Source organism: Hippopotamus amphibius, chromosome 6 (genome assembly GCF_030028045.1).
Source record: "Hippopotamus amphibius kiboko isolate mHipAmp2 chromosome 6, mHipAmp2.hap2, whole genome shotgun sequence".
NCBI lineage: Eukaryota > Metazoa > Chordata > Mammalia > Artiodactyla > Hippopotamidae > Hippopotamus > Hippopotamus amphibius.
In genome coordinates, this window is record NC_080191.1 from 8,244,612 (window position 1) to 8,270,228 (window position 25,617).

At 39.4% G+C, this 25,617-nt stretch overlaps 1 protein-coding gene across 1 annotated transcript in view; it reads right to left on the reverse strand.

Moving 5' to 3' along the window:
- Positions 1-25,617, reverse strand: part of FIG4 (FIG4 phosphoinositide 5-phosphatase) — a 135,733-nt gene that overhangs the window by 74,337 nt on the left and 35,779 nt on the right. Inside the window, exons 5-10 of the mRNA XM_057739105.1 lie at positions 25,246-25,296; positions 11,831-11,979; positions 8,766-8,894; positions 6,383-6,483; positions 5,000-5,162; positions 4,458-4,555 (exon numbers count right to left, since the gene is read on the reverse strand). Of these exons, the coding sequence (XP_057595088.1) occupies positions 4,458-4,555; positions 5,000-5,162; positions 6,383-6,483; positions 8,766-8,894; positions 11,831-11,979; positions 25,246-25,296 (691 nt within the window). The remainder of the gene's footprint in view (positions 1-4,457; positions 4,556-4,999; positions 5,163-6,382; positions 6,484-8,765; positions 8,895-11,830; positions 11,980-25,245; positions 25,297-25,617) is intronic.

Consider the following 25,617-nt stretch of genomic DNA (forward strand, 5'->3'; position numbering starts at 1 on the left):
AATTAGAGAAACAAAAAGTCTGTGAATTCCTTGTATCAAATCTGACATTTCATGAGATGGGAAGATAAGGTTATTTTATCAAACTTCAATCATCTCTGTGTAAAGAATCTGCTTTCTGTACTGTCTGCCCACAGTTTATTAGCCAGTGGACTGTTTAGTCGTCCTCCTCCAGGTCACAGACCCCTTTAACAACCAAATGAGAACTTCACATACGCAAATGATTTTGTATATCGATTCAAAGGGTTCAGAAATCTCCCCCGAGAGACATGCACAGCCCCCAGATTAAAGTCCTCTGACGCACAATTGCGATGCCATCAGGTCCCTGGCTGGCTTCCTACTGCTCCCCAGGGGCAGTGCTGACAGTGTAAGCATTGCTGCTAAATGTCTGTCAAGCAGTGTCTCAAACTTCCACATGGAAGAGCAGGGCGGAGGGCAGGAGATCACGCACAACACGGGGCAAAAGAGAAAAGGAGTCGAGAAAAGTATTCCACTTGAAACATTTCACACGGAGGCAAAGAGTGAATATCCCTGGATATCATGCCACCCACCCACACATGCACTTTGACAAGTTAATAAGGACTTTTTCTAAGTGAACTGAATAAACACCTTCTTTTATACTATGAATAAAATTAATAAAAACAAAAAACCATTTTTTTCTATTTTACAAAACAGCAACTTAATCTCCAAACTATTTTCTAGTTATTGCCAAGGATTTCTATGACAACGAAACAGTAAACAGGGACAATTTTAAAATCCACCGACTGGCCTTTAAATATTAAGAAATAAATGTTCATTCAAGAAATCTGGGCAGGAACACTTTACAATCACATGTATCAGATATTTCGAACCTGCATATTTAACAGAGAAATAGATTATTTCAAACATCATAAATGGAATCTCCATTTAACCACAGCTTTTAACCACACTATAAGGACTCTGTAAAATATGAAGAAAATTCACTAAGGTTGACGTTTATATTCTAGTGATAACCTCGTAATTTAGTGCCTCAGCAATAATTTATTTCTCTACTAACAATATCTTATCGTCTATGCATTAACTAGAAAAACTGTCATAAGGCAACTCGTTGTTCACGTTTCCCTTCTTGAGTGTTCTGATTGCGTCTCTTACAGCTGCTGTTCACCACCAGGCGGAGGTCAGGGATCACCCAGCCACTGCCTCATGGTACCCTGAGCTGACAGGCAGAGAGACGTGAAAGTGACACTTCTGAACTGAGGAGGAAAAAAGTCTGAAAAATGATGTCGTTAATACCTGGCGATTTATTTTACAAAGTCATTCCCTGGTAGGATGCAATAATTTCATAAACCAAAGTGCAACAAAGGAAGAAATAAAGCCCCCTGCCTCACTGTCCACAGCTCTCCATTCTCACCACTCTCCTCCCCTGAGCCACCCCCCCACACACACACACACACCCCTGCTCTTTTGAACCCACGCACTTAGTTCCTCTGTCCTCTCCCAGCAACTGGCTCAGGGTCTGCCCTCCCACCCCAAGCTCTGACTCCGCCCTGGGCGGCTCTCAGTACCTGCTCCTCCTCCTACTCCACTCTGGCTAAGCCATCATCGCCACCCTCACATCTCAGATCAAGTCATCACTACAGGTGATGCCTTCAACATTTCTTATCCAGAACCACTTTTATTTTCAGACGGCTTGTTTTTAATACCCCACCTCGGGAGGACCTCAACCACTGACAGCTCTGCTTTCTCCATCATCCTCTCCATTACTCCCCACCTCCTCCAGCTCAGGTTTCACGGTCCGCTTCAATCAGACTGATGCCAACATCTAAAACTCCTACGATCTGTCTTTTTACATCACACCTGTCTGGCAAAACTAAACAAACCAATTATCTACTTCCTCTGTGCTTATACCCATGCCCGAGCCCTGCCACAAAAAGTCAGGCAATCACAGAATTTAAGAAATCCTGATCACCAACCTGAAATTAGCCCTTAGCGTTGCCTGGAGGTCTCTGGTCAACCCACCATCCCACATACACGAAGGCTGTGAAAACTCCACCACCCTCAAACCTCCCCTCTGAGCAGGTGACCTTCCCTCTTACCTTAAGGATGAGTTAAAGCCATCAGGAGGTAGCGTGTGTGCACATGCATGTATACACTACACACCCCCACACCCTTACTATTCTCTGTTCTCCCATTAAAACAATTCCTCCCTCTCTGTTTCCGATTTCCTCCTTTCCTTCTTTCTTAAGTACATGATGCCCCTGCTGGTCCATTTTCTCTCCTGTGTTTTATACCTCTCCTCAAGGAGCCCAAACAGATCCTTCCCACAGGCTTCTAAACACATCATTACGATCTTTTTAAAAACAAACAAAAAACCCTGATGAAAGCACCAACTTTTCTTCATTTCTCACTAGGTACTTCATTGCCCCAGGACTAGGGAAAAAGTTCTCCTACAGCTCAGTCCACTGCAGTCAGTGCCCTCAGTGTTGGGAACACCGACAAGCATATTTTCTGTTTTCATCTTACTTGACCCAGCAGCAGCCTTTGCCACTAGCGACTCCTTACTTCCCTCATCGTGAAACCCGCTTTCGCTTAGCTGTCACAACACGGCACTCACCTGCTTTTCCTCCTGCTTTTCTGTCTGCTCTTTCTCTAACTCCGTTACACACTCAACTGGAGGTCCTCAGGACTAGAGCGGAGGCTCCTCCCTCTTCCCACTCTGTACTCTCCGTGTGGGCATCCCCTCGGCGGCCACGTCTTCAAACATCGCCGGAGCACACATGAGCCACAAAACCACACCTCGGCCCGGACGTCTCTCCTGGGCTTTCATCTCACACTCTGGCCACCTACCTGCCATCTCCTTTGAGAGGGTTCAGTCCATCTCAAATCTCAGCACGCTCAAACCGTACTCACCATCTTCCCCAACAGCCTGAGTCTGTGTTTCCTGGCTCAGTGAACAGCATCTCCGTCCATCCACCCGAGTAAGCCAGAAACCTAGGAACCAAGCCTGACAGCTCCCTCTCCCTCATCTCAGACCCCGCTCAGCACCGAGTCTACTGCCTGCGTCCACTCCTCTCCACCAATACCACACCACCCGAGTTTAGGCCAGTTACTCCTTTTCTGGATAATTATAACAGCCTCCTATGTGGGCTTCCAACATTGACTTTAGCCTTGTACCAATCCATTCGTTCTCTATGTTGAGGTCAGGACAACCTTTTCAAAATAGAAATCTGGTCACCATCCTCTCAACCATACCAAACCCTTCAATGGTTCTGGAAAATCAGGAAAAAGACCAGACTCATTAACACACCCTATAAGGCTCTGCGTGTGTAGCATAACTACCTCTTCAGCCTCTTCTTACAACAGGCTCTCCTGCCCTTATTCTCTGGGACCCAGCCAGACAGCCTCTTCTTCCTCAAATGCACCATATCCCCTCCTGTCTCAGGGTCCTTGTACCTGCTGCTCTCTTTCTTCTTGGCCTTGCTAATGCCTCTTCATTCAGGCTGCGCTGATGCACCGCTTCCTCAGGGAAGACTTCTCTCCCATTATAAGGTCTCACAGCATCATAACCCTGTCTTGATACCTCTGCATCACTTCACCATCTCCTCCGTTAGACTGTTAGCCCCGGGAAGACAGGGACTCTTTCTATGGTTGACTTGGCACAAAGGAAACCTTCAAAACTGCCTGCTAAATGGTGGCACTAAATGGACATAGGATTCCTTGGTCTTTAATTTAATTGAATTATACTTATTAACCAACTTCGCAGAATACTCTCAGGTGTGACTAGGTTGTCGGCCACAGCCACAACCATAATATAACAAAACCCTTGCTTTTCATGCTCTCAGGGATTTCCTGGCAGCAGAATGAGATTCATTTCATCTGGTTGTAACAGATACGATTTTTCACCTGGTCTCCCTGCCCTCCACCCCAGGCCTTTGACCTGACTGACCCCTCGTATACACAGATACGTGGGCCAGACAGTGTCCTCTGACAAGGAAGCACAGAGCTATGAGGCCAGGCCGCCACTCTGTCCACCCGAATCCTGAGCTACAGCCGCACCCCGATTTCTGAATCTAGTCTTTAGATCCTATTACCACATATTATCTTGCCCAGCAGATCTTGTGAACTGTCAAGGGAAGTGACTGTGTCAGGGCTACGCTGTGGCTCTTTGACCTCCACACTTTCTCCTCCAAGCTGTCCTGGAAACTGAGGCAGAATTTCACCGGTACCTAGTTCATCCCAAAAAATCAGGAGACCGACATGCTCACTGCTCCCTTCCTGAGGGAACACACCGCGGATTCTCCTAGGTACCCAGCAAGGAGGCCACATGGGATCTGAGGCCAAGGGACAGAGGCTCAGACAGTTCAGACACGGTGAACCATCACAGCACAATAAATCCACAAGTCCCTCCTCCTCTCTTGTTAAACCCCTTCGTGTTGTCCAGTGTGATTGAATTCCATAACCAAACAGATAGCGTGTCATACCTTCACCAAATTCAAGATGATGATGGGGGAGCCAAACCTCTGAAGCATCTGGTCAAAGTGAAGGGCGGCCACGTGGGCAAATGGGTCCGCCTGATCCACTGCGGTGGGGGAGGGGGGGAAATGAGTAAGTACCAGAATGGAAATTATGAAGCAAGAATGAAAGAAGTACAGGGTTTTGTTTTGCATTATACTGTTTAAAGAAATGCAATTAAACTAATCTTCTGGTAGTTTCACATCTCAAATTCCTCTCAAGCTTATCAGTCATTCTTCACGTATTTACTGAATTTGAACGGTTCTTACGTTTCTGAATATAAATAATATTTATATTCTACAATATAAATAATTTACTAGTGGCCAAAATTAAAAATACATGCATATAAAGTTATTGCATAAAAATACTAGGAGTCCCGCTTCTAAATTACCTACTTTTCAGCACTAAAACTTCATTAAAACCCGAGCAGTTATGAGATTTCTGTGATAGTAGTTCACTCTCTCTAACGTGAGTAAAGAAGAGTTACTATTAAAAAGATTGTTCCACGAACATGTAATAGGTGGCTTAGGCATCATAGTTGAAATGTCCTGAGACCAGTATAAGGGAACTGATCCTCTAACTTGTACGTAAGAAGAATAACTTCCTGCCGTAAAAGACATGACAGAAGCATCGCAGAGTATCTGTTCAGTTTCCACTTCATTTGCAACATCACCCTGGAAAGAAAGGTACATTTGAAGATATTTTATATCCTTAGAAACTTTTAATGGAAAAAATTTCAAGTACCCAATGAAAATACAATTCCTAGTCTTAGAATGTTTTAAAAGAGGTAAATGTTGATCAACATTTAATGTGCATATTGAAAAAGGAAAACCATTAAAATGCAATAAAGGGAGGCAATTAAAAACAGCAGAGAATAGATGAGGGAAATCAAATTAAACAGCTCATAATACAAGTAACAGAGGACAGCTTGAGTGACATAAATGGCAGAGAAGGAGACAAAAGAAAAACAATCACGTGACATTATACAGGAGGTTAGGAAGACCAGTGAAATATAAAAATTCTATTCTGAAGACCAAGGAGGAATAAAAGGACAAAAGAGTGAGAGTCAAATAAAAAAAGCCTGACAGAAGAAAAAAAAATCTTGAGATAGCTTTACTTATAAAAGTATATGATGATATGACAAGAATAATTTCAGCAGCGTTAATAACATGCCCGTTTCATTACCCTTGAAATATTCAAAAATAATACAGCTGCAAAATTCTGCTCTTTCTTAAGGCACCAGTTATAACTATGGTCATTGCTGATACAATTTAAAGAACACATGTTGCTATCTTAAGGCAGGATCAAAACCCAATGTCTCACTCAATCTGTCTACTCAATCACACATCTGCCCTGAGACTCAAGTCGTCTATTGCAAAGAGAGATGGAACACTCAAAGGCCATTACATGACTGAAGGCAGGACAGATGAATCTGCTGTTATTTTCTAGGGGTGAGCAGAAGACGGAGTCTGTCTTGAGCCAAACTAAAGCAGAGCGAAGAGGGTAAAGGGTTTCCCATGCCGCGCCCTGCTTAGTCTTTTCATCAAGAATGCATTTCCAACGAGTGCTCCCCTCCCTTTATCCCCTGGGTGGAGGCGCTTTGCTATTTTAGTCTCTCCACTAAACACGTACTATGTTTTTTCATATATTACAGAAATGGCTCATCCTCCAAAACGTTAGACGTTTATTGCATAACTCTAAGCCGATTTTTCAGAACATCTGTACATTAGTCATATTTCTTACAAGTTTCAGAGACGCCAGAGAATTCATTATTCTCTTGATAACATCTCAAACTAAGAAATTCCACTTTCTAAAATTCCACTTTGCTTCATCTGTCTGCAAAGCTAATGTAAAAAGGTAAATTGCCAGCAGCGTTGTTGTTTTTCCACCTTACCTCACAGTTTGCACCTCTCTTGAGAAAACGGGTCCCGGCAAACTTACTGGATCTTCTAGCTATTAAAGTGACATACACAGGTCGTCCATAGATCAACAGCTCTTAGAAATCAAGTTAAAGCTGTTTAGCATTCATGACTGTCACACCAAGCCAAGAGAATCATTATACCTTAAATATATTTTGTTCAGTAGGTTAAAGAACACCAAAAAGCTCCACCCAAGAATGGAATGGCATTGGGTCTAACAGTTCTTTCGAATTATGCAGGTATTAAGGCAGAAACAAACCTCACTAAGGAGTGGTTTCCATGAGTTTCAGAGGAAATAGTAACCAGATGAAGGTTTACTGGCCAAGGGACGACCTGTGGTCCCTCTTTGTAGCCAAGTAAGGATGTAAACAGGTACAACTAATCCTTTCTCAGTCTTCAGAGACCATACAGCTGTCAAAGTGAGCATATGTCACTTAACAGGATGTTTAAATTATGAAGCAATAGATAACTCTGAGGGAATGGAGTTAGTATAGTATTGTGAGAGTGCCCAAATTTGTCACCTAACTGCAAAACTGAATACTGGGAACTGTTTTAACCAAAATAAAATTTATTAATTATGTCACCTTATTTAACTTTCTGAGCCTCAGTTTCATCTTCTGTAAAATGGTATAAGTACTAAAAAAGTAACCAATTTTATTAGGTGGTTGGGAAGACTAGGTTAGGTAATGTGTGTAATAGCTACTAGTGCCTGGCCTATAGCAAACATCCAATAAATAGCAATGACTTTTATCACCACATAGACCTCCAGAATTCATTAAATGCTTGATAACTGGGAGAACGGATTCATCATTTCAACTAATGGGCTTTAAAATTATAATCTATGGTGCTATTCACTACTTTAAAAAGACAAACACTTATTGTACTTAACGTTCGCCAGGCCCTGAGTTAGCTCTTGAGAAATAGACAACAGTTTAGAATTACCTTTTAGAAACTGCCTTTAGAAACTGTATCATCACTTTTTTTTTTTTAGTGTCCTTGGTGGTGAAAACCGTGTGTTTTTTCCAGGCTGCTTTTACTTTTGGAAACAGAAAGAGTAATTCAGGGCCAAATCTCATTATTCAGTGAATGATCAAGCAGATAACACCACTCACTGGTTGAATAGGATTATGAAGTAAGTTTCGAGTGCGGCACGTAAATCTCACTCATCTTCAATCCGAAAGTCCTCTGCATCTTCAACTAGTCTCTCCTCGCCCTCACTCGCCACAAAGAAGGCAGCACAGGTCCTCTTCAAGGCTAACCTCTCCACCTCTACCCCTTGACTCCACTCCTCCCAAATGTTCTGGTGCAAAAAAGCATAATATTGGTTAACCACATTCACCCACTTAATGGTCTCAACACAACCACTCCTTTAAAGTTTTCACTCTAGGTTTTTAAAAAACCTAAGACACAAGGAAGACTGTCAACTCAAAAGCATGCTAGGTGCACAAATGCCCTACATGATCTCAAAGAGAGGAAAAACCTTAAACACCACTTCTAGAAAGTAGACGCTGCCTTCCTAAACCTCATTACATAATAGCACATTCTTGAGAGGTTTCCACATAGTGAAATTAAATAAAAGCACAAAAGGTATTTATAAAATTGAACTCATCAGCTTAACCCAAGACTCAACCTACGTCTATTTAATCTATTCCGCCCCAATCCAGACCTTCATTACGTTATGCCTGAACGACTGCAATCTTTTCCTAATGCATGTCCCTTCTTCTAGTCTCATTTTACTTAATCCACCTAGAAAACGGCTACCCACTCAAGCTTCCTAAGTACTAATTTGTATGTTACCCTTTTGAAAAAAAACTTTCAAAAGTTCTAGCACCAAACCCAAAGTCTTTAGTTCGACCACCAACGCAATCTGGTGACTAGCAGTCTGACTCCCCCTATCCGATCTCCTTCCCATTATGCTGTACCTCCCAGGGGTTTTATATAAACCACAAGGACACTCCCATGAACTTTTCCACCTCTACACTCACAGTGCTTCCCCAACCCACGATCTTGCTGCCAAGGCCTGTCTTTTGATAAAGTTCAAGGCCAAGTTCGACATTTTCTGTAAGCCTGCTCCATCCTCCCCACCTGCCAGAGATTCTGCTCCTTCTCTCAGGTAAGAATGATACTTATTACCTGTATCACTTCCTAGGCACATAGCATTTTCTCCCTTCTTATTTATCTGTCTGTATATAATAGATCTGCATTTTTCTTTGTATTTCAACTACATGGAATACATAGATAATTATATCTGTTGGATGCATAGATAATTGTAATCATAATTCATATATAACTTTCTACAAATTAGTACAGCATAAGTTTAATAATATGTATCTTATTTTTTTTTTTAAAAAAGGATACTTGACTGCCCACAGAAACCGTGAATAATATACAGCAGCCAGTCACGATGGACAGTATTTTTAATTATATCCAGAAGTTCGCCGTTCCACACGTACTTCATATAAGGCTCACTACAGATCCCAAATACACCTGAAAAATAAGAGTTGATACCAGAAAGATAAGGAAATTGGTTGACAAGCAACTCATTTTTAAGTTCTTAAACTTTTGCTTTTAATTTCAAAGTGCCTGATTAACATCATTGATGCTTTCATTGGATACATCTCATCTCGTTGCCCAGAATACTGTGCTGTTTCTCTACAACGTTAAAGAAAAAACACAATTTCTGATTTTGTGAGAGTTTTTAACCTAAGAGAAAAGAAAACAACTGGGAAATTAAGGACACGTGTACAAATACATGAATAAGGCCAAGATACATCAAGAGCAGCGCCTGGGAGCATGGCTCTGGTGTCTGAGTGCCTGGGTCCAAGTCTGAGCTCTGCCTCATCAGCAGGGTGACCGGTGTGACCAAGAGGGTTACTTACTCGCAGTGCCCTTGCTTCCTCATTTGTGCCTGTATCATGTGATTGTTGTAAAGATAAGTTGATAATGCACATAAAGTGGTCAGAACAAGTCTGGTGTCTTACTGATATTTCCATCAGTGGTAGCTGTTATTATATCAAGCTTTGTCTATACGACAGTTAATTTCATCAAGCATATTTCAGGATATCCAAATAAATTTATTAAATACCAACGAGTCTTACAAAACTTATAAAGTACAAAATAAGAAATAAGTATATTTACAAGATAATGGCTTAGCAGATTGTAACAGCTCTGGGTAGAGGCAATCAATGCTATATCCCTTCTCAAAACGTGCATGTTAAGAGTGTTTATATACTATGACAAATACACTTTTGTTTTATTCATAAAAGCTAAGCCTTCTCTGCCCCTTCAATGACACTACACTGAGCATGAGTAACAGACTGGAGTCCCGTCTTTGCCACGTATCAGCTCTGTGGCCTCTGGCAAGTTACTTAACCTCTCAGGACCTCAACTTTCTAAACTGAATAGTGATGGTACTACTCACCTCAGAGATACTATTCAGATTTAAAAAATAATTTATGCAAAGTGACTAACGCGCTGCATGTCACATTAGAGACTTTTTAAAAAATGTGTTTTCCTTTTCTACCTACCCCAATACCTTTTAGCCTCTCTTCCTATCAGTTTCCCGCTGTGTAGTAGGAGAACAATGCATCCCTCCCCCATAAAAAAATGTCTATGTCCTAATCACCAGAACCTGTTAACAGGTTATATTACGTGGCAAGGAGGAATTAAAGCTGCAGATGGAATTAAGGTTGCTAATCAGATGACCTTAAGATGGGGGAGACTATTCTGGATTGTCCAAGTGGGTCCAGTGTAACCACAGGGTCATTAAAGAGGGAAACAGGAGTGTAAGTGTCAGAGAGATGTAATGTGGGAAAATCCTTGGCCGGCCATTGCTGGCTGTGAAGATGGAAAGGGCAGGAGAATGCATATTTCCCTAGAGTCTTAAGAAAGGAACGCAGCCTTGCTGACACTCTAACTTCAGTCCACTGAGGCCTCTTTTGGACTTCTGACCTCTGTAAGGTAATAAATTTGTGTAGTTTTAAGTCACTGAGTTTGTGGTAATTTCTTATAGCAGCTATAAAAACCTAACACAGTTACTCATATCTATCAAGTAGAAACTGCTCGACAGATAGTAAAAAAACTAAGTAGCTTTCAGAGGCTTAATTCAGATCCCAGAACAGATACTCTCATTCAGATGTGAGACAACACAGGGCAAATTTAGTAATACTTCTAGCTTTTCTATTACTGAGTATGATATCTGGAAGAAATGATGTGACAAACATTCGGGCACACATTGTGTTACCCTCCACCTGTCTCTAGTGGCATAGGTTACAATTCGGACATCTGAACGACAACATATTTATGTGATCCAGATGTTTTGGGGTAGGGAGGGTACACTGGGTTTGGCCTTAGTTCAAGTGATAGTTAATCTAATAAACTAACAAGAGTCAAAGGCAATAAAAGAGATGGCATTCAGTTTAACTAACAGTCTTTTAAGTCTTCTTACAGTAGACCAGAACCTTTGGCAAAGTGCTAACAGAGCACAGCCTCTTCCTGAGTGTCCTGTAAGAACAAACCTTCTGGAACTTACATTCTACCTCTGCACCCACATCTTCATTACTATATAGAAGTTGCAGTGAGAAAGGCACCCAAAGACACTACTGACTTTTAATGTTTCCATAGTAAGTCCAATTCAGCTAAACTGTCTTACCTTTAAGTTTGAAGCAATTCCTTCACAATATTCACTCTAGCAATGTCTCTGGCTTTAGAGTTCTAGACCAACCCCAAAATCTAGGGATAAAGGTACCAAATCTGTTGTGTGACTGGTTAGCCCCAGATCTCCAGGGCCCCCCTAGACTAGTCACACACAGGTCTGCAGTAATCCCACAATGGTCTGGACAGAAGCAGGGCTTATAATGAACCAACAGGTCAAGCTGAGACCAATCAAACTCAAAACAGCCTCTGACCTGCTGCAGTGGTTCCTTTGGATATTGGCCCTGTGATCAGTTTCCTACTTAGCCTTTATTTCTTTAGAAGTAGCATTTTACCTACATGAGTAAAGTTTTTATGAGGATTAGAGATATTATATGTAAACCTCTAGGATCCAATAGGCAACCCATGGTAACTTTTTTCTAACACTCAGCCCATGTGGAATTGGTCTCTGTGAAGAAAAATAAGGTGTGGTGTGTATCCTCCATCAAAAAAAAAATTCTCCATTCAAAGACTAACACTGAATGTATTCCATAAAAGGTGCATAAGATTTTGCTAGAAAATGTCAATATACAATTTTCTGGTTTGCCCACAAATGAAATCACTTGGTGATGTATGATCTCTATAAAAAGGAACTGGTTGAGTTCATATATCTGTAAGGACAAAGAGCAAAGAGGAAAGGAGAGAGAGCAGGAAAACGGGAGTGAATTTAACAAGATGCCATTTCACAGAGGCCACACTAACATATACTGGATGTGTTGAAAACCACCTACCGCTTCCACCCTGTGTAGTTAATCCTTCATCTTCAAAGATGTCGAAACTCTCCTGGCGAGTCTGGGTGGTTTCTGACTTTAACATCTCCAGGGGCATTCGCAAGACAGTGAGATTATACTGAAGTGAGTGGGACAAGTCATAGCTGTAACTGAGAACAGAACTGAAACTTAAGAAGAATTATAAAAGCAAAACATATTTCATACTCTTGGCTCCCAAAAGGAATTAAAACCTATGAACTAAATTACTTAGCACCTGTTAGTTTCCTTGGAAGTAATGCTGTTCAAATAAGCACCTTAAAACACAGTAAACCATGAATATAATTGGAAATTTAAAAATCATTGCAGGACTTAGGCACTTGCATAACTAGAAATATACAATACAATGTGAGTAACCTAAATTAATTGATTTGCAATGTGCGCTTTTTGCTTCACACTTAAATTAATCTAACTTCATGGGGTACAAAGGGGTCACACTCTCATATATATCTGAACGGAGTATTAATTTTACAATATCCACTGCAATAGTGCATGGGCTGTACTCTAGTTTACCTATAAGTGAAAATAATTCTATTAATTATTAATGCTGGTAACATACCTGACTTAGCAATAAAACAAGAATAAGCAAGTAACACAAGCCATTACAGTGATACATGTTTGAGAAGCATAATAGTCATCCAAAAAATTATAAGTCTGTGCAAATAAAATTTGCACAAAATTAACAATTTTTACAAGTATCTATATTTTTAGCACAGAATTTCAGACAGTATCTAGAATTATTTAAGTTTATACAAATTTGAAAGTGTTTTAGCCATATTTTAAGATGGTTACAATTTTGTCTGAAGACACACATTATTTTAATTATTTCTTCTTTAATTTATTAATATAATTTGATTGAAATTGATTTATTTCATCTATTAAATCAAATTTTACTATATTTGCTTGATAGAGCCATTAATTTTACTAGCATCAGAGATGAAAACTGTATTAAGAAGTTGGTTTTTCAACCCCATTTACAAGAGCATAAAAAAGTACTTATGAATAAATTTTACCAAAGAGGTAAAAGATCCGTACACTAAAAATAAGACATAGGTGAAATAAATGAATAAGACATAAATAAATGAAAAGATATCCAGTGTTCACGGAACAGAAGAATCACTATTGTTTAAATGTCCATACTACCCAAAGCCATCTATAGATTCAATACAATTCCTACCAAAATTCCAATGACATTTTCCACAGGAGTAGAAAAAAACAATTCTAAAATTTGTATGCAACCACAAAAGATTCCTAATAGCCAAAGCAATCTTAAGAAAGAAGAACAAATCTGGAGGCATCAAACTTCCTGATTTCAAACATTCTCACAAAGCTATAGCATTAAAAACAGTATGTTACTGACATTAAAAAGACACCTAGACAAATGGAACAGAATTGAGAGCCCAGAAATAAACCCACTTATATACAGTCAACTTATTTGACAAGGGAGCCAAAAAGACAGATGGAGAAAGGACAGTCTCTTCAATAAATGGTGTTGGGAAAACTGGACAACCACCTGCAGAAGAATGAAACTGGACCTGTGTATTATACTACTCACAAAAATTGGATTAAAGACTTAAATTAGATCCAAAACTATAAAATACTAAAAGAAAACATAGGGAAAACACTCCTGGACATTGGCCTTGACAAAGATTTTTTTTTTGGATATAACACCAAAGCACAAGCAACAAAAGCAAAAATAAACAAGTGGAACTACATCAAACTAAAAAGCTTTGCACAGAAAAAGGAAGAGTCAGTAAAATAAAAAGGCAACTTATGGAAGGGGAAGAAATATTTGCAAACCAACTAACTGTTAAAAGATTAATAGCCAAAATACATAAGGAACTCATACAACTCAACAGCAAACAAATAATCCAATTTTAAAATGGGCAAAAGAGGGACTTTCCTGGTGGCACAGTGGTTAAGAATCCGTCTGCCAAAGCAGGGGACGTGGGTTCTATCCCTGGTACAGGAGGATCCCACACGCCATGAAGCAACTAAGCCCATGTGCCACAACTACTGAGCCTGCGCTCTAGAGCCCGCAAACCACAAGTACTGAGCCCACGTGCTGCAAAGACTGAAGGCCACACACCGCAATGAAGAGTAGCCCCCACTCACCACAACTAGAGAAAACCTGCACAGCAACAAGGACTCAACGCAGCCAAAGATAAATAAATACATAACTACATTTAAAAAAATAGTAAAAAAAAAATGAAGGCCCTACAGTGCCTTTAAAAAAAAAATGGGCAAAAGACTTGAATAGACATTTTTCCAAAGAAGACATACAAATGGCCAATAAGTTCATGAAAAGATGCTCAACATCACATTAGGGGAGAAAAAAGATGGCGGCGAAGTAGATGGACATGGAATACATCCCTCTCCACAGATGCATTGGGAATGCACCGAAGGATGCAATAATTCCCACAGAGAACCAGCTGAACACCAGCAGACGGCCTCGGACACCAGAAAGGACCACAAGGAGCCCGACATAACCAGTAGGGAGGCATCTACGACGGCTCAAAGAGGGTGAAGCGGCAGAGCTGTGGCAGACGGGAGGGAGTGAGAAACAGACGGAGGGTCAGCACCGCAGCTCAGCGTTCCCAGACCGAGACGTCGATCCACAGCTGAACAGAGGGTCCAGGAGCGGGAGCATGGGAACCTGAGAGCTGGTTCAGGGTGAGAAACATTGTTGCCAGAAAGGTGACGGACCGAGAGGACAGGAGGGAAGAGGTCCGTGGCGAGGAGTGCCTGCCCCTGAGAGCTGCCCGGCCATGATGGCGGCTGGATGCTGTAGGCTCACGGGCGGCAGGGAGGAGCTGCGCATAGCCTCTCTCTCTCTCTTTCAGCGCCTCTGCAACAGGCAGTGGAGAGACGCCCTGTGGGCCACCTAAGGCACTCAGGGATAACAAGCACCCTCAGGCACTTGGGTGGGGCTAGATTAAAACCCCTTGGAACGCCAGCAGCAGGGAGGCTGCAGGGAAAAAAAAACAAAAAACAGAGAGAGGCCCAACTCTAAGACTTTCTGTTTACACCTGAGCCACCAGCGTCCCTCTACAACAGGCACCTCCAAGCCCGACTGAAACAACAGTGCGCCACTGCTCACTCACTCCCAGGGGAAGGAGCCACTATTGTACCCGCTCCCTCCACACACACCGATGCTTACAGACAAACAATAAAGGAACCTCTGCTGGTCACAGAATAATGCAAAAAAACCCAAGGTGAGGAGAAGGACACTTACAGCTGAGACTCTAAGGAAACAGAAATATTAGTATCAATCCTATTGAACTGGTCCATTCTGGGATCAGTTCTGGATTTTTTTTTTCTCTTTTTTTTTTCCTTTATTAATCACGATCTTAGTCCTAAGGGATCTACAAGTTTTATAACGTAATTTTTTAATGATATTTTTTATTCTATTTTTATTTTTTTGCCTTTTTATATACTTCTATATCTAGCTAAGTTTTTGGTAGTATGGACAATATATCTCTCATACTTTCCTTTCATCCCTATCTTTTATACATTTCTATTCCTTTCTTTTTATTTCCATATTTCCAATCACACTACGCTCTTCTGTTCCCCTTTCTTCCAGCCATTTTTAGTTTATTTTACCTTAACATACTTATAAGCAACACTATCAATCTGCTCAGACTCCTTGCTCTATTCTCCAGATGACGCACCACCTTGGTATTTAATATTAGGTTTTTGTCTTTATCTTAGTTCTTAGTACAATTGTCTAATTTCATTCTGAGAATCTCCATTCTGTCTGGTGGTACTCTAGCTCTCATCTATATTTGATCCTAGCTTACAAAATCTCCCTGGATTAGCATTTGTATGTGTAAGGTGTTATTTGTTTGTTTGTTTGCTTTTACTTTTGTCTCTGATTTGTTCTGTTTCAGTTGTCAATTTCTGTTGGGTTTCTCTTTGAATAGCTGATAGCACACTGGGGTTCTGTCTGGTCTTTCCAGAGCCTTATGTCCTAATGGATTCAGCAATTGTGTGTCTTATACATGTATCTGTTCCCCAGACTTAGTATTTGTTTAATCCAATACTTGGACATTTAGTCTGAGGCTTGGACAGTCTTCTATAAACACCTCTATCGCCAGGACAAGCAACCCCAAAAGTCTGGACAACCATGAGGAAACAAAGAAACACCATGCAGGCAAAGGAGCAGGAAAAAAACCCACAAGACTAAATGAGGAGGAAATAGGAAAAATGCCTGGAAAAGAATTCAGAGTAATGATAGTAAAAATGATACAAAATCTCGATAACAAAATAGAGAAAGTACAAGAAACAGTTCATAAGAACTCAGAAAAACAAACAGCAATGGATAACAAAATAACTGAAATTAAAAATACTCTAGATGCTATAACCAGCAGAATGACTGACGCAGAACGAATAAGTGAGTTGGAAGATAGAATGGGGGAAATAAATGCCACAGAGCAGGAAAAAGAAAAAAGAATAAAAAGAATAGAAGACAGTCTCAGAGACCTCAGTGATAACATTAAGCATGCCAACATTCGAATTATAGGCATCCCAGAAGAAGAAGAAAACAAGAAAGGGTCTGAGAAAATATTTGAAGAGGTTATAGTGGAAAAATTCCCCAACATGCGAAAGGAAATAATTCACCAAGTCCAAGAAGCACAGAGAGTCCCATACAGAATAAACCCAAGGAGAAATACACCAAGACATATTAATCAAACTAATGACAATTAAACACAAAGAAAAAATATTAAAAGCAGCAAGAGAAAAGCAACAAATAACATATAAGGGAAAACCCATAAGGATAACAGCTGACCTTTCTACAGAAACTCTGCAGGCCAGAAAAGAATGGCAGGATATACTGAAAGTCCTGAAAGAGAGAAACCTACAGCCAAGAATACTCTACCCAGCAAGAATCTCATTCAGATTTGAGGGAGAAATCAAAAGCTTTCCACACAAGCAAAAGTTAAGAGAATTCAGCACCACCAAACCAGCCTTACAACAAGTGCTAAAGGAACTTCTCTAGGGAGGAAACACAAGAAAAGGAAAACACCTACAAATACAAACCCAAAACAATGAAGAAAATGGTAATTGGAACACACATGTCAATAATCACCTTAAATGTAAATGGATTAAATGCTCCAACCAAAAGACACAGACTGGCTGAATGGATACAAAAACAAGACCCTTCTATATGCTGCCTACAAGAAACCCACTTCAGACCAAGGGATATATATAGACTGAAAGTAAAGGGATGGAAAAAGAATTCCATGCAAATGGAAGTCAAAAGAAAGCTGGAGTAGCAATACTCATATCAGACAAATTAGACTTTAAAGTAAAGACTATTAAAAGAGACAAGGAAGGACACTACATAATGATACAGGGATCCATCCAAGAAGAACATATCACAATGGTAAATATCTATGCCCCCAACACAGGAGCACCTCAATACATAAGGCAAATGCTAACAGCTATAAAAGGGGACATCGACAGGAACACAATAATAGTGGGAGACTTGAAGACCCCACTTACATCAATGGACAGATCATCCAAACAGAAAATAAAGACACACAAGCTTTAAATGACGCATTAGACCATCTCGACTTAATGGATATTTATAGGACATTCCATCCAAAAATGACAGAATACACCTTCTTCTCAAGTGCACATGGAACATTTTCCAGGATAGATCACATCTTGGGTCACAAATCAAACCTCAGCAAATTCAAGAAAACTGAAATCATATCAAGCATCTTCTCAGACCACAACGCCATGAGACTAGATATCAATTACAGGAAAAAAACTGCAAAAAATACAAACACATGGAGGCTAAACAATTCACTCTTAAACAACCAAGGAATCACTAAAGAAATCAAAGAGGAAATCAAAAAATATCCAGAAACAAACGACAATGAAAACACAACAACCCAAAACGTATGGGACGCAGCAAAAGCAGTTCTAAGAGGGAAGTTTATAGCAATACAGTCCTACCTTAAGAAACAAGAAAATGATCGAATAAACAACCTAATCTTACTCCTAAAACAATTAGAAAAAGAAGAACAAAGAAACCCCAAAGTGAGCAGAAGGAAAGAAATCATAAAGATCAGAGCAGAAATAAATGAAAAAGAAAGGAAGGAAGCAATAGCAAAAATTAATAAAACTAAAAGCTGGTTCTTTGAGAAGATTAACAAAAATGATAAGCCATTAGCCAGACTCATCAAGAAAAAAAGGGAGAAGATGCAAATCAACAGAATTAGAAATGAAAAAGGAGAAGTAACAACGGACACCTCAGAAATACAAAAGACCATGAGAGACTACTACAAGCAACTATATGCCAATAAATTGGATAACCTGGAAGAAATGGATACATTCTTAGAAAAATACAATCTTCCAAGACTGAACCAGGAAGAAATAGAAACTATGAACAGACCAATCACAAGCACAGAAATTGAGGCAGTGATTAAAAATCTCCCAACACACAAAAGCCCAGGACCAGATGGATTCACGGGCGAATTCTATCAAATATTTAGAGAAGAGCTAACACCTATCCTTCTCAAACTCTTCCAAAATATTGCAGAAGGCGGAACACTCCCAAACTCATTCTACGAGGCCACCATCACCCTGATACCAAAACCAGGCAAAGATGTCACAAAAAAAGAACACTATAGACCAATATCACTGATGAATATAGATGCAAAAATCCTCAACAAAATACTAGCTAACAGAATCCAACAGCACATTAAAAAAATCATACACCATGATCAAGTGGGGTTTATCCCTGGGATGCAAGGGTTCTCCAATATATGCAAATCAATCAACGTGATACATCATATCAACAAATTGAAGGATAAAAACCATATGATCATCTCAATAGATGCAGAAAAAGCTTTTGACAAAATTCAACATCCATTTATGATAAAAGCTCTCCAGAAAATGGGCATAGAAGGAAATTATCTCAACATAATAAAAGCCATATATGAGAAACCAAAAGCCAACATTGTTCTCAATGGGGAAAAACTGGAAGAATTCCCTCTAAGAACAGGAACAAGACAAGGGTATCCACTCTCACCATTATTATTCAACATAGTTTTGGAAGTGTTAGCCACAGCAATCAGAGAAGAAAAAGAAATTAAAGGAATCCAAATTGGAAAAGAAGAAGTCAAATTGTCACTCTTTGCAGATGACATGATATTATATATAGAAAACCCTAAAGACTCTACCAGAAAACTGCTAGCACTAATTGATGAGTTTAGTAAAGTAGCAGGATACAAAATTAATGCACAGAAATCTCTAGCATTCCTATACACTAACAATGAAAGAGCAGAAAGAGAAATTAAGGAAACTCTCCCATTCACCACTGCAACCAAAAGAATAAAATACCTAGGAATAAACCTGCCTAAGGAGGCAAAAGATCTGTATGCAGAAATCTTTAAGACATCGATGAAAGAAATCAAAGACGACACAAACAGATGGAGGGACATACCATGTTCCTGGACTGGAAGAATCAACATTGTGAAAGTGACTGTACTACCCAAAGCAATTTACAGATTCAATGCAATCCCGATCAAATTACCAATGGCATTTTTCACAGAACTAGAACAAGAAATCTTATGATTTGTATGGAAACACAAAAGACCCCGAATAGCCAAAGCAATCTTGAGAAGGAAAAATGGAGTTGGTGGAATCAGGCTTCCTGACTTCAAACTATACTACAAGGCCATAGTGATCAAGACAGTATGGTACTGGCACAAAAACAGAAAGGAAGATCAATGGAACAGAATAGAGAACTCAGAAGTAAGCCCAAACACATATGGGCACCTTCTCTTTGACAAAGGAGGCACGAATATACAATGGAAAAAAGACAGCCTCTTCAATAGGTGGTGCTGGGAACATTCAACAGCAACATGTAAAAGAATGAAATTAGAACACTTCCTAACACCATACACAAAAATAAACTCAAAATGGATTAAAGACCTACATGTAAGGCCAGACACTATAAAACTCCTAGAGGAAAATATGGGCAGAACACTCTATGACATCCAACAAAGCAAGATCCTTTTGGACACACCTCCTAGAATCATGGAAATAAAATCAAGAATAAACAAATGGGACCTCATGAAACTTAAAAGCTTTTGCACAGCAAAAGAAACCATAAACAAGACTAGAAGGCAACCCTCAGAATGGGAAAAAATAATTGCCTATGAAACAACGGACAAAGGATTAACCTCCAAAATATGCAAGCAGCTCATGAAGCTTAATACCAAAAATGCAAATAACCCAATCCACAAATGGGCGGAAGACCTAAATAGACATTTCTCCAAAGAAGACATACAGATGGCCAACAAACACATGAAAAGATGCTCAACATCACTCATCTTCAGAGAAATGCAAGTCAAAGCCATAGTGAGGTATCACCTCACACTGATCAGAATGGCCATCATCAAAAAATCTAGAAACAATAAAAGTTGGAGAGGGTGTGGAGAAAAGGGAACTCTCCTGCACTGTTGGTGGGAATTTAAGTTGGTATAGCCACTATGGAAAACAATTTGGAGGTTCCCTAAAAAACTACAAATAGAACTTCCATATGATTCAGTTATCCCACTTCTGGGCATATACCCAAAGAAAACCATAATCCCAAAAGAAACATGTACCATAATGTTCATTGCAGCACTATTTACAATAGCCAGGACATGGAAGCAACCTAAATGCCCATCAACAGATGAATGGATAAAGAAGATGTGGCATATATATACAATGGAATATTACTCAGCTATAAAAAGGGATGAGATGGAGCTATATGTAATGAGGTAGACAGACCTAGAGTCTGTCATACAGAGTGAAGTAAGTCAGAAAGAGAAAGACAAATATTGTATGCTAACTCACATATACGGAATCTAAAAATGGTACTGATGAACTCAGTGACAAGAACAAGGACGCAGATACAGAGAATGGACTGGAAAACTCGAGGTTTGGGGGGGGCGGGGGGTGAAGGGGAAGCTGAGACGAAGTGAGAGAGTAGCACAGACATATATATAGTACCAACTGTTAAATAGATAGCCAGTGGGAAGTTGTTGTATAAGAAAGGCAGTCCAACTCGAGGATGGAAGATGCCTTAGAGGACTGGGATGGGGAGGGTGGGGGGGACTTGAGGGAGGGTGGGGGAGGAGTCAAGGGAGGGAGGGAATACGAGGCTATGTGTATAAAAACAGATGATTGAACTTGGTGTACTCCCAAAAAAATAATAATAATAAAAAGAAAAAACATTAACAACAACAACACAAAAAACAAAAAAAAAACCTTCACATTAGGGAAACGCAAATAAAAAACACTATGAGGAAGTGAGAGCGTAACACTGACACACATACACTACCAAACGTAAAATAGATAGCTAGTGGGAAGCTGTTGCCTAACATAGGGAGATCAACTAGATGACCGGTGGTGACTTGGAGGGGTGGGATAGGGAAGGTGGGAAGGAGTTGTGGGAGGGAGGGGATATGGGGATGTATGTATAGATACAGCTGATTCACTTTGTTGTACTGCAGAAACTGGCACAACAGTGTAAAGCAATTATACTCCAATAAAGAGCTTAAAACAAACAAACAAACAAAAAACACTATGAGATATCACCTCACACCGGTCATAATGGCCATCATTAAAAAATCCACAAACAATAAATGCTGGAGAGGGTGTGGAGAAAAGGGAACCCTCATGCACTGTTGGTGGGAATGTAAATTGGTACAGCCACTATGGAGAACAATATGAAGGCTCCTTAAAAAACTAAAACTGGAACTACCATATGACCCAGCAATCCCACAAATGGGCATATACCCTGAGAAAACTATAATTCAAAAAGACACATGTACCACAATGATCATTGCAGCACTATTTACAAGAGTCAGGACATAGAAGCAACCTAAATGTCCACTGACAGATGAATGAAGAAAGAAGATGTGGCACATACATACAATGGAATATTACTCAGCCATAAAAAAGAATGAAATTGAGTTATTTGTAGTGAGGTGGATAGACCCAGAGTCTGTCATATAGAGTGAAGTAAGTGAGAAAGAGAAAAACAAATACCGTATGCTAATGCATATATATATGGAATCTAAAAAAATGGTACTGACGAACCTAGTGGGAGGGCAGGAATAAAGATGGAGATGTAGAGAAGGGACTTGAGGACATGGGGGAAGGGGAAGCTGGGACAAAGTGAGAGATTAGTGTGGACGTACATACACTACCAAATGTAAAATGGATGGCTACTGGGAAACTGCTGCATGACACAGGGAGATCAACTTGATGCTCTGTGACAACCTAGAGGGGTGGGATAGGGGGGTTGGGAGGAAGGCTCAAGAGGGAGGGGACGTAGGGATATATGTACACATATAGCTGATTCACTTTGTTGTACAGCAGAAACTAACACAACGTTGTAAAGCAATTAGACTCCAATAAAGATGTGGGGGAAAAAACCACTATATCACTTCATAGCATTTAGAACAGCTATTATAAAACAAACAAACAAATAAGAAACAGCAAGGGTTGGCAAGGACTTAGAGAAAAAAGAACCCTTTGCACTGTTGGTGGGAATGTACATTAGTACAGCCACTATGGAGAACAGAAAAGAGGTTCCTCAAAAAATTAAAAATAGAAGTACCATATGATCCAGCAATCCCATTTCTGGGTATATATCCAAAGGAAATGAGATCACTATCTCAAAGAGATATCTGCACCCCCATGCTCACTGCAGAATTAATCACAATAGCCAAGACGTGGAAACAACCCAAGTCCATTAACAGATGAATGGATAAAGAAAATGTGTGTGTGTATGTGTGTGTATAAAATGAGGTATTATTTGGCCATAAAAAAGACGGAAATCCTGCCTTTTGCAATAACATGGATGGACCTGGAGGGCATTATACTAAGTGAAATAAGCTCTTTATTCTCTCTTATATGTGGAATCTTAAAAACCTGAACTTATAGAAAGAGTAGAATGGCAGTTGCCAGTGGCAGGCAGAAATGGAGAAATGTTGGTCAAAGGGTACGAACTGTTAGCCATAAGGTAAGTAAGACCTGGGTATCTAACGTACAGTATGGTAACTATAATCAACAATACTGAATTATATACTTGAAATGTGTTAAGTGAGTAAATCTTAAATGTTATCAGCACACACACATGCACACACACAAAATCACAATTGTGTGCTAGGATGAAAGTGTTAACTAATCTCACTGTGGTAATCATTTTGCAAAATGTACATGTATCTAATCATCACATTATACAACTTCACCTTACACATGTCAATAATATCTCTATAAGCTGGGGGGTGGAGAGAAGCTGGGCTTTTACTTTTATTTTATTGGAATATAATTGCTTTACACTCTTGTACCAGTTTTTGAGGTACACCAAAGTCAATCAGCTGTATTTATACACATATCCCCATATTCCTTCCCTCCCTGGACTCCCCGGGCTTTTACTTTTTTTTTTTTTTAATTAATTAATTTATTTATTTTATTGGCTTTCTTTTTAGTTGCAGTGAGTAGGGGCTACTCTTTGCTGTGGTGCACAGGCTCTTCAGGCTCTTCATTGCCGTGGCTTCTCTTGTTGCGGAGCATGAGCTCTAGGCGCGTGGGCTTCAGTAGTTGCAGCACTTGGGCTCAATAGTTGTGGTGCACACGCTTAGTCGCTCCGTGGCATGTGGGATCTTCCTGCAGCAGGGATCGAACCCATGTCCCCCGCATTGGCAGGCGGATTCTCAACCACTGAGCCACCTAGGAAGCCCGGGCTTTTACTTTTAAAAATCAAGTCTTGGGCTTCCTAGGTGGCGCAGTGGTTAAGAATCCGCCTGCCAATGCAGGGGACACAGGTTCGTTTCCTGCTCCAGGAAGATCCCACATGCCACGGAGCAACTAAGCCCATGTGCCAAACAAACAAACAAACAAAAAATAAAATAGAAAATGAAAAAAAAAAAAAACGTAAAAAATCAAGTCTTCCTATTTTATTCTAGCTGAATCTTAAGAATGTAGTATAACCTTTTTTAAAGTCTTCAACATCATATTTTTACTTATGGAATCACTTGATCAGAACTCAATATGGGGATGCAGACGAAGCTGAAAAATGTGAAGCAGGAGAAGACCATTTCTAACTACCACCGAGCTTCAGTAATAACTCACAGAGACTATAAACATAATTAAGCAATAATGGCTGAAAAGAGGGAATTCCCTGGCGGTCCAGTGGTTAGGACTCCACACTTCCACTGCTGGGGGCTTGGGTGTGATCCCTGGTTAAGGAACCAAGATCCAGCAAGCCAGAAAAGACTGAAAAGCAAATGATGGAGACAAAGACAATGGAAATACACTCTCAAAAACATCTGTGGAAGCAAAAATTATTTCTTTAGGAGCCCTTCACTATACTATTGCTAAATTAATTAACTTTCTTTAGTTTCACATCAATGAAGACATAATCCACTCCACATAGTACACGTTTTTCTTTATTTTGTAGGTAAATAAATGGTTTAACTATATTAACGGTTTAAAAATAAATTTAAAATAATGCAAAGTATCCCAACAGTATGTAACACCAATAGCTACAACACTCTGGGTCCTCTTCTAATCTTATGACTCAAGTCTTTATTGCTACATGCTATTTTACGTTCTACTTTATTTAGTATGGACACTATAAATGATAGAAAATTACTGTGCTGCAGGGAAAATTCTATCTACCTGGCCTACATAGTGGTCACATCAATACTCTATCATGATGCTCTGCTATAATTTACTTGCTTATTTTTCAATTATCAATATTTGCGTTGTCCCTGCGTTAGCTGGTTTACTTGCTAGGGCGATCATAAATAGAGAAGCTATTAATGTCTCTTTACAAATAGGGATCAATATTTTCTCTCGTGATTTATTTTCTTCAGATACATCTTCATATATACTTAATGCTACATTCCTCTCCAGGAAAATTATTAATTTACAATGCCAACAGTGGTATGTTGGTATTGCAACAGTTCTTTCTGTTTTGAATTTATTTTTACCTAATTTTGCTACATTGTTAACTGAAAATTAAACTGTGAAACTGTTACAACTCTGTATATAGCCTGAATGCAAATATCACTTTTGTAATTCAAAATTACAAAATAAGAATATTTCTTTAAAATCCTAACTAAAAGATGATTTTTATAATTAGAATAATTACCATTTAATTTATCCATTCAAAATTTCAAATATGAGATTTTTAAGTGAACGAAATACTTGTATTTACATTATTTTAGATGAAAAACTTTGGCTATTTAAAAAAAAAAGAATAATCGAAGTACTACTGTGTCCTCCGATTCTGTTTTTACCCTATGGGAAATAATATAAACATTTAAGAGCCTTAGTTTGAGCAAAACTAAGCTCAGACTTACCTAAAGTAAAAATTGCTGGATAGGTCCACATTTTGAAATATTCGTAGATATCTAAAAAAAAAAATGATGACTATAGTTAACAAGATGACTACAGTTGTCACCACTATATGATATATATGAAAGTTAAGAGAGTAGATCCTAAGAGTTCTTATCACAAAGGAAAAAAATTTTTTTCTTTTTCTTTTTATTGTATCTGTATGGGATGACAGATGTTAACCTATTGCTGTAGGCATTTCACAATATATATGTCAAACCATGACGCTGAACACCTTCAACTTATACAGCAATGTTTGTCAGTTTTATCTCAATAAAACAGGGGAAAAAAGACCAAAAAAACCCCAAAGCATATTGCATTCATACAATACCAATATT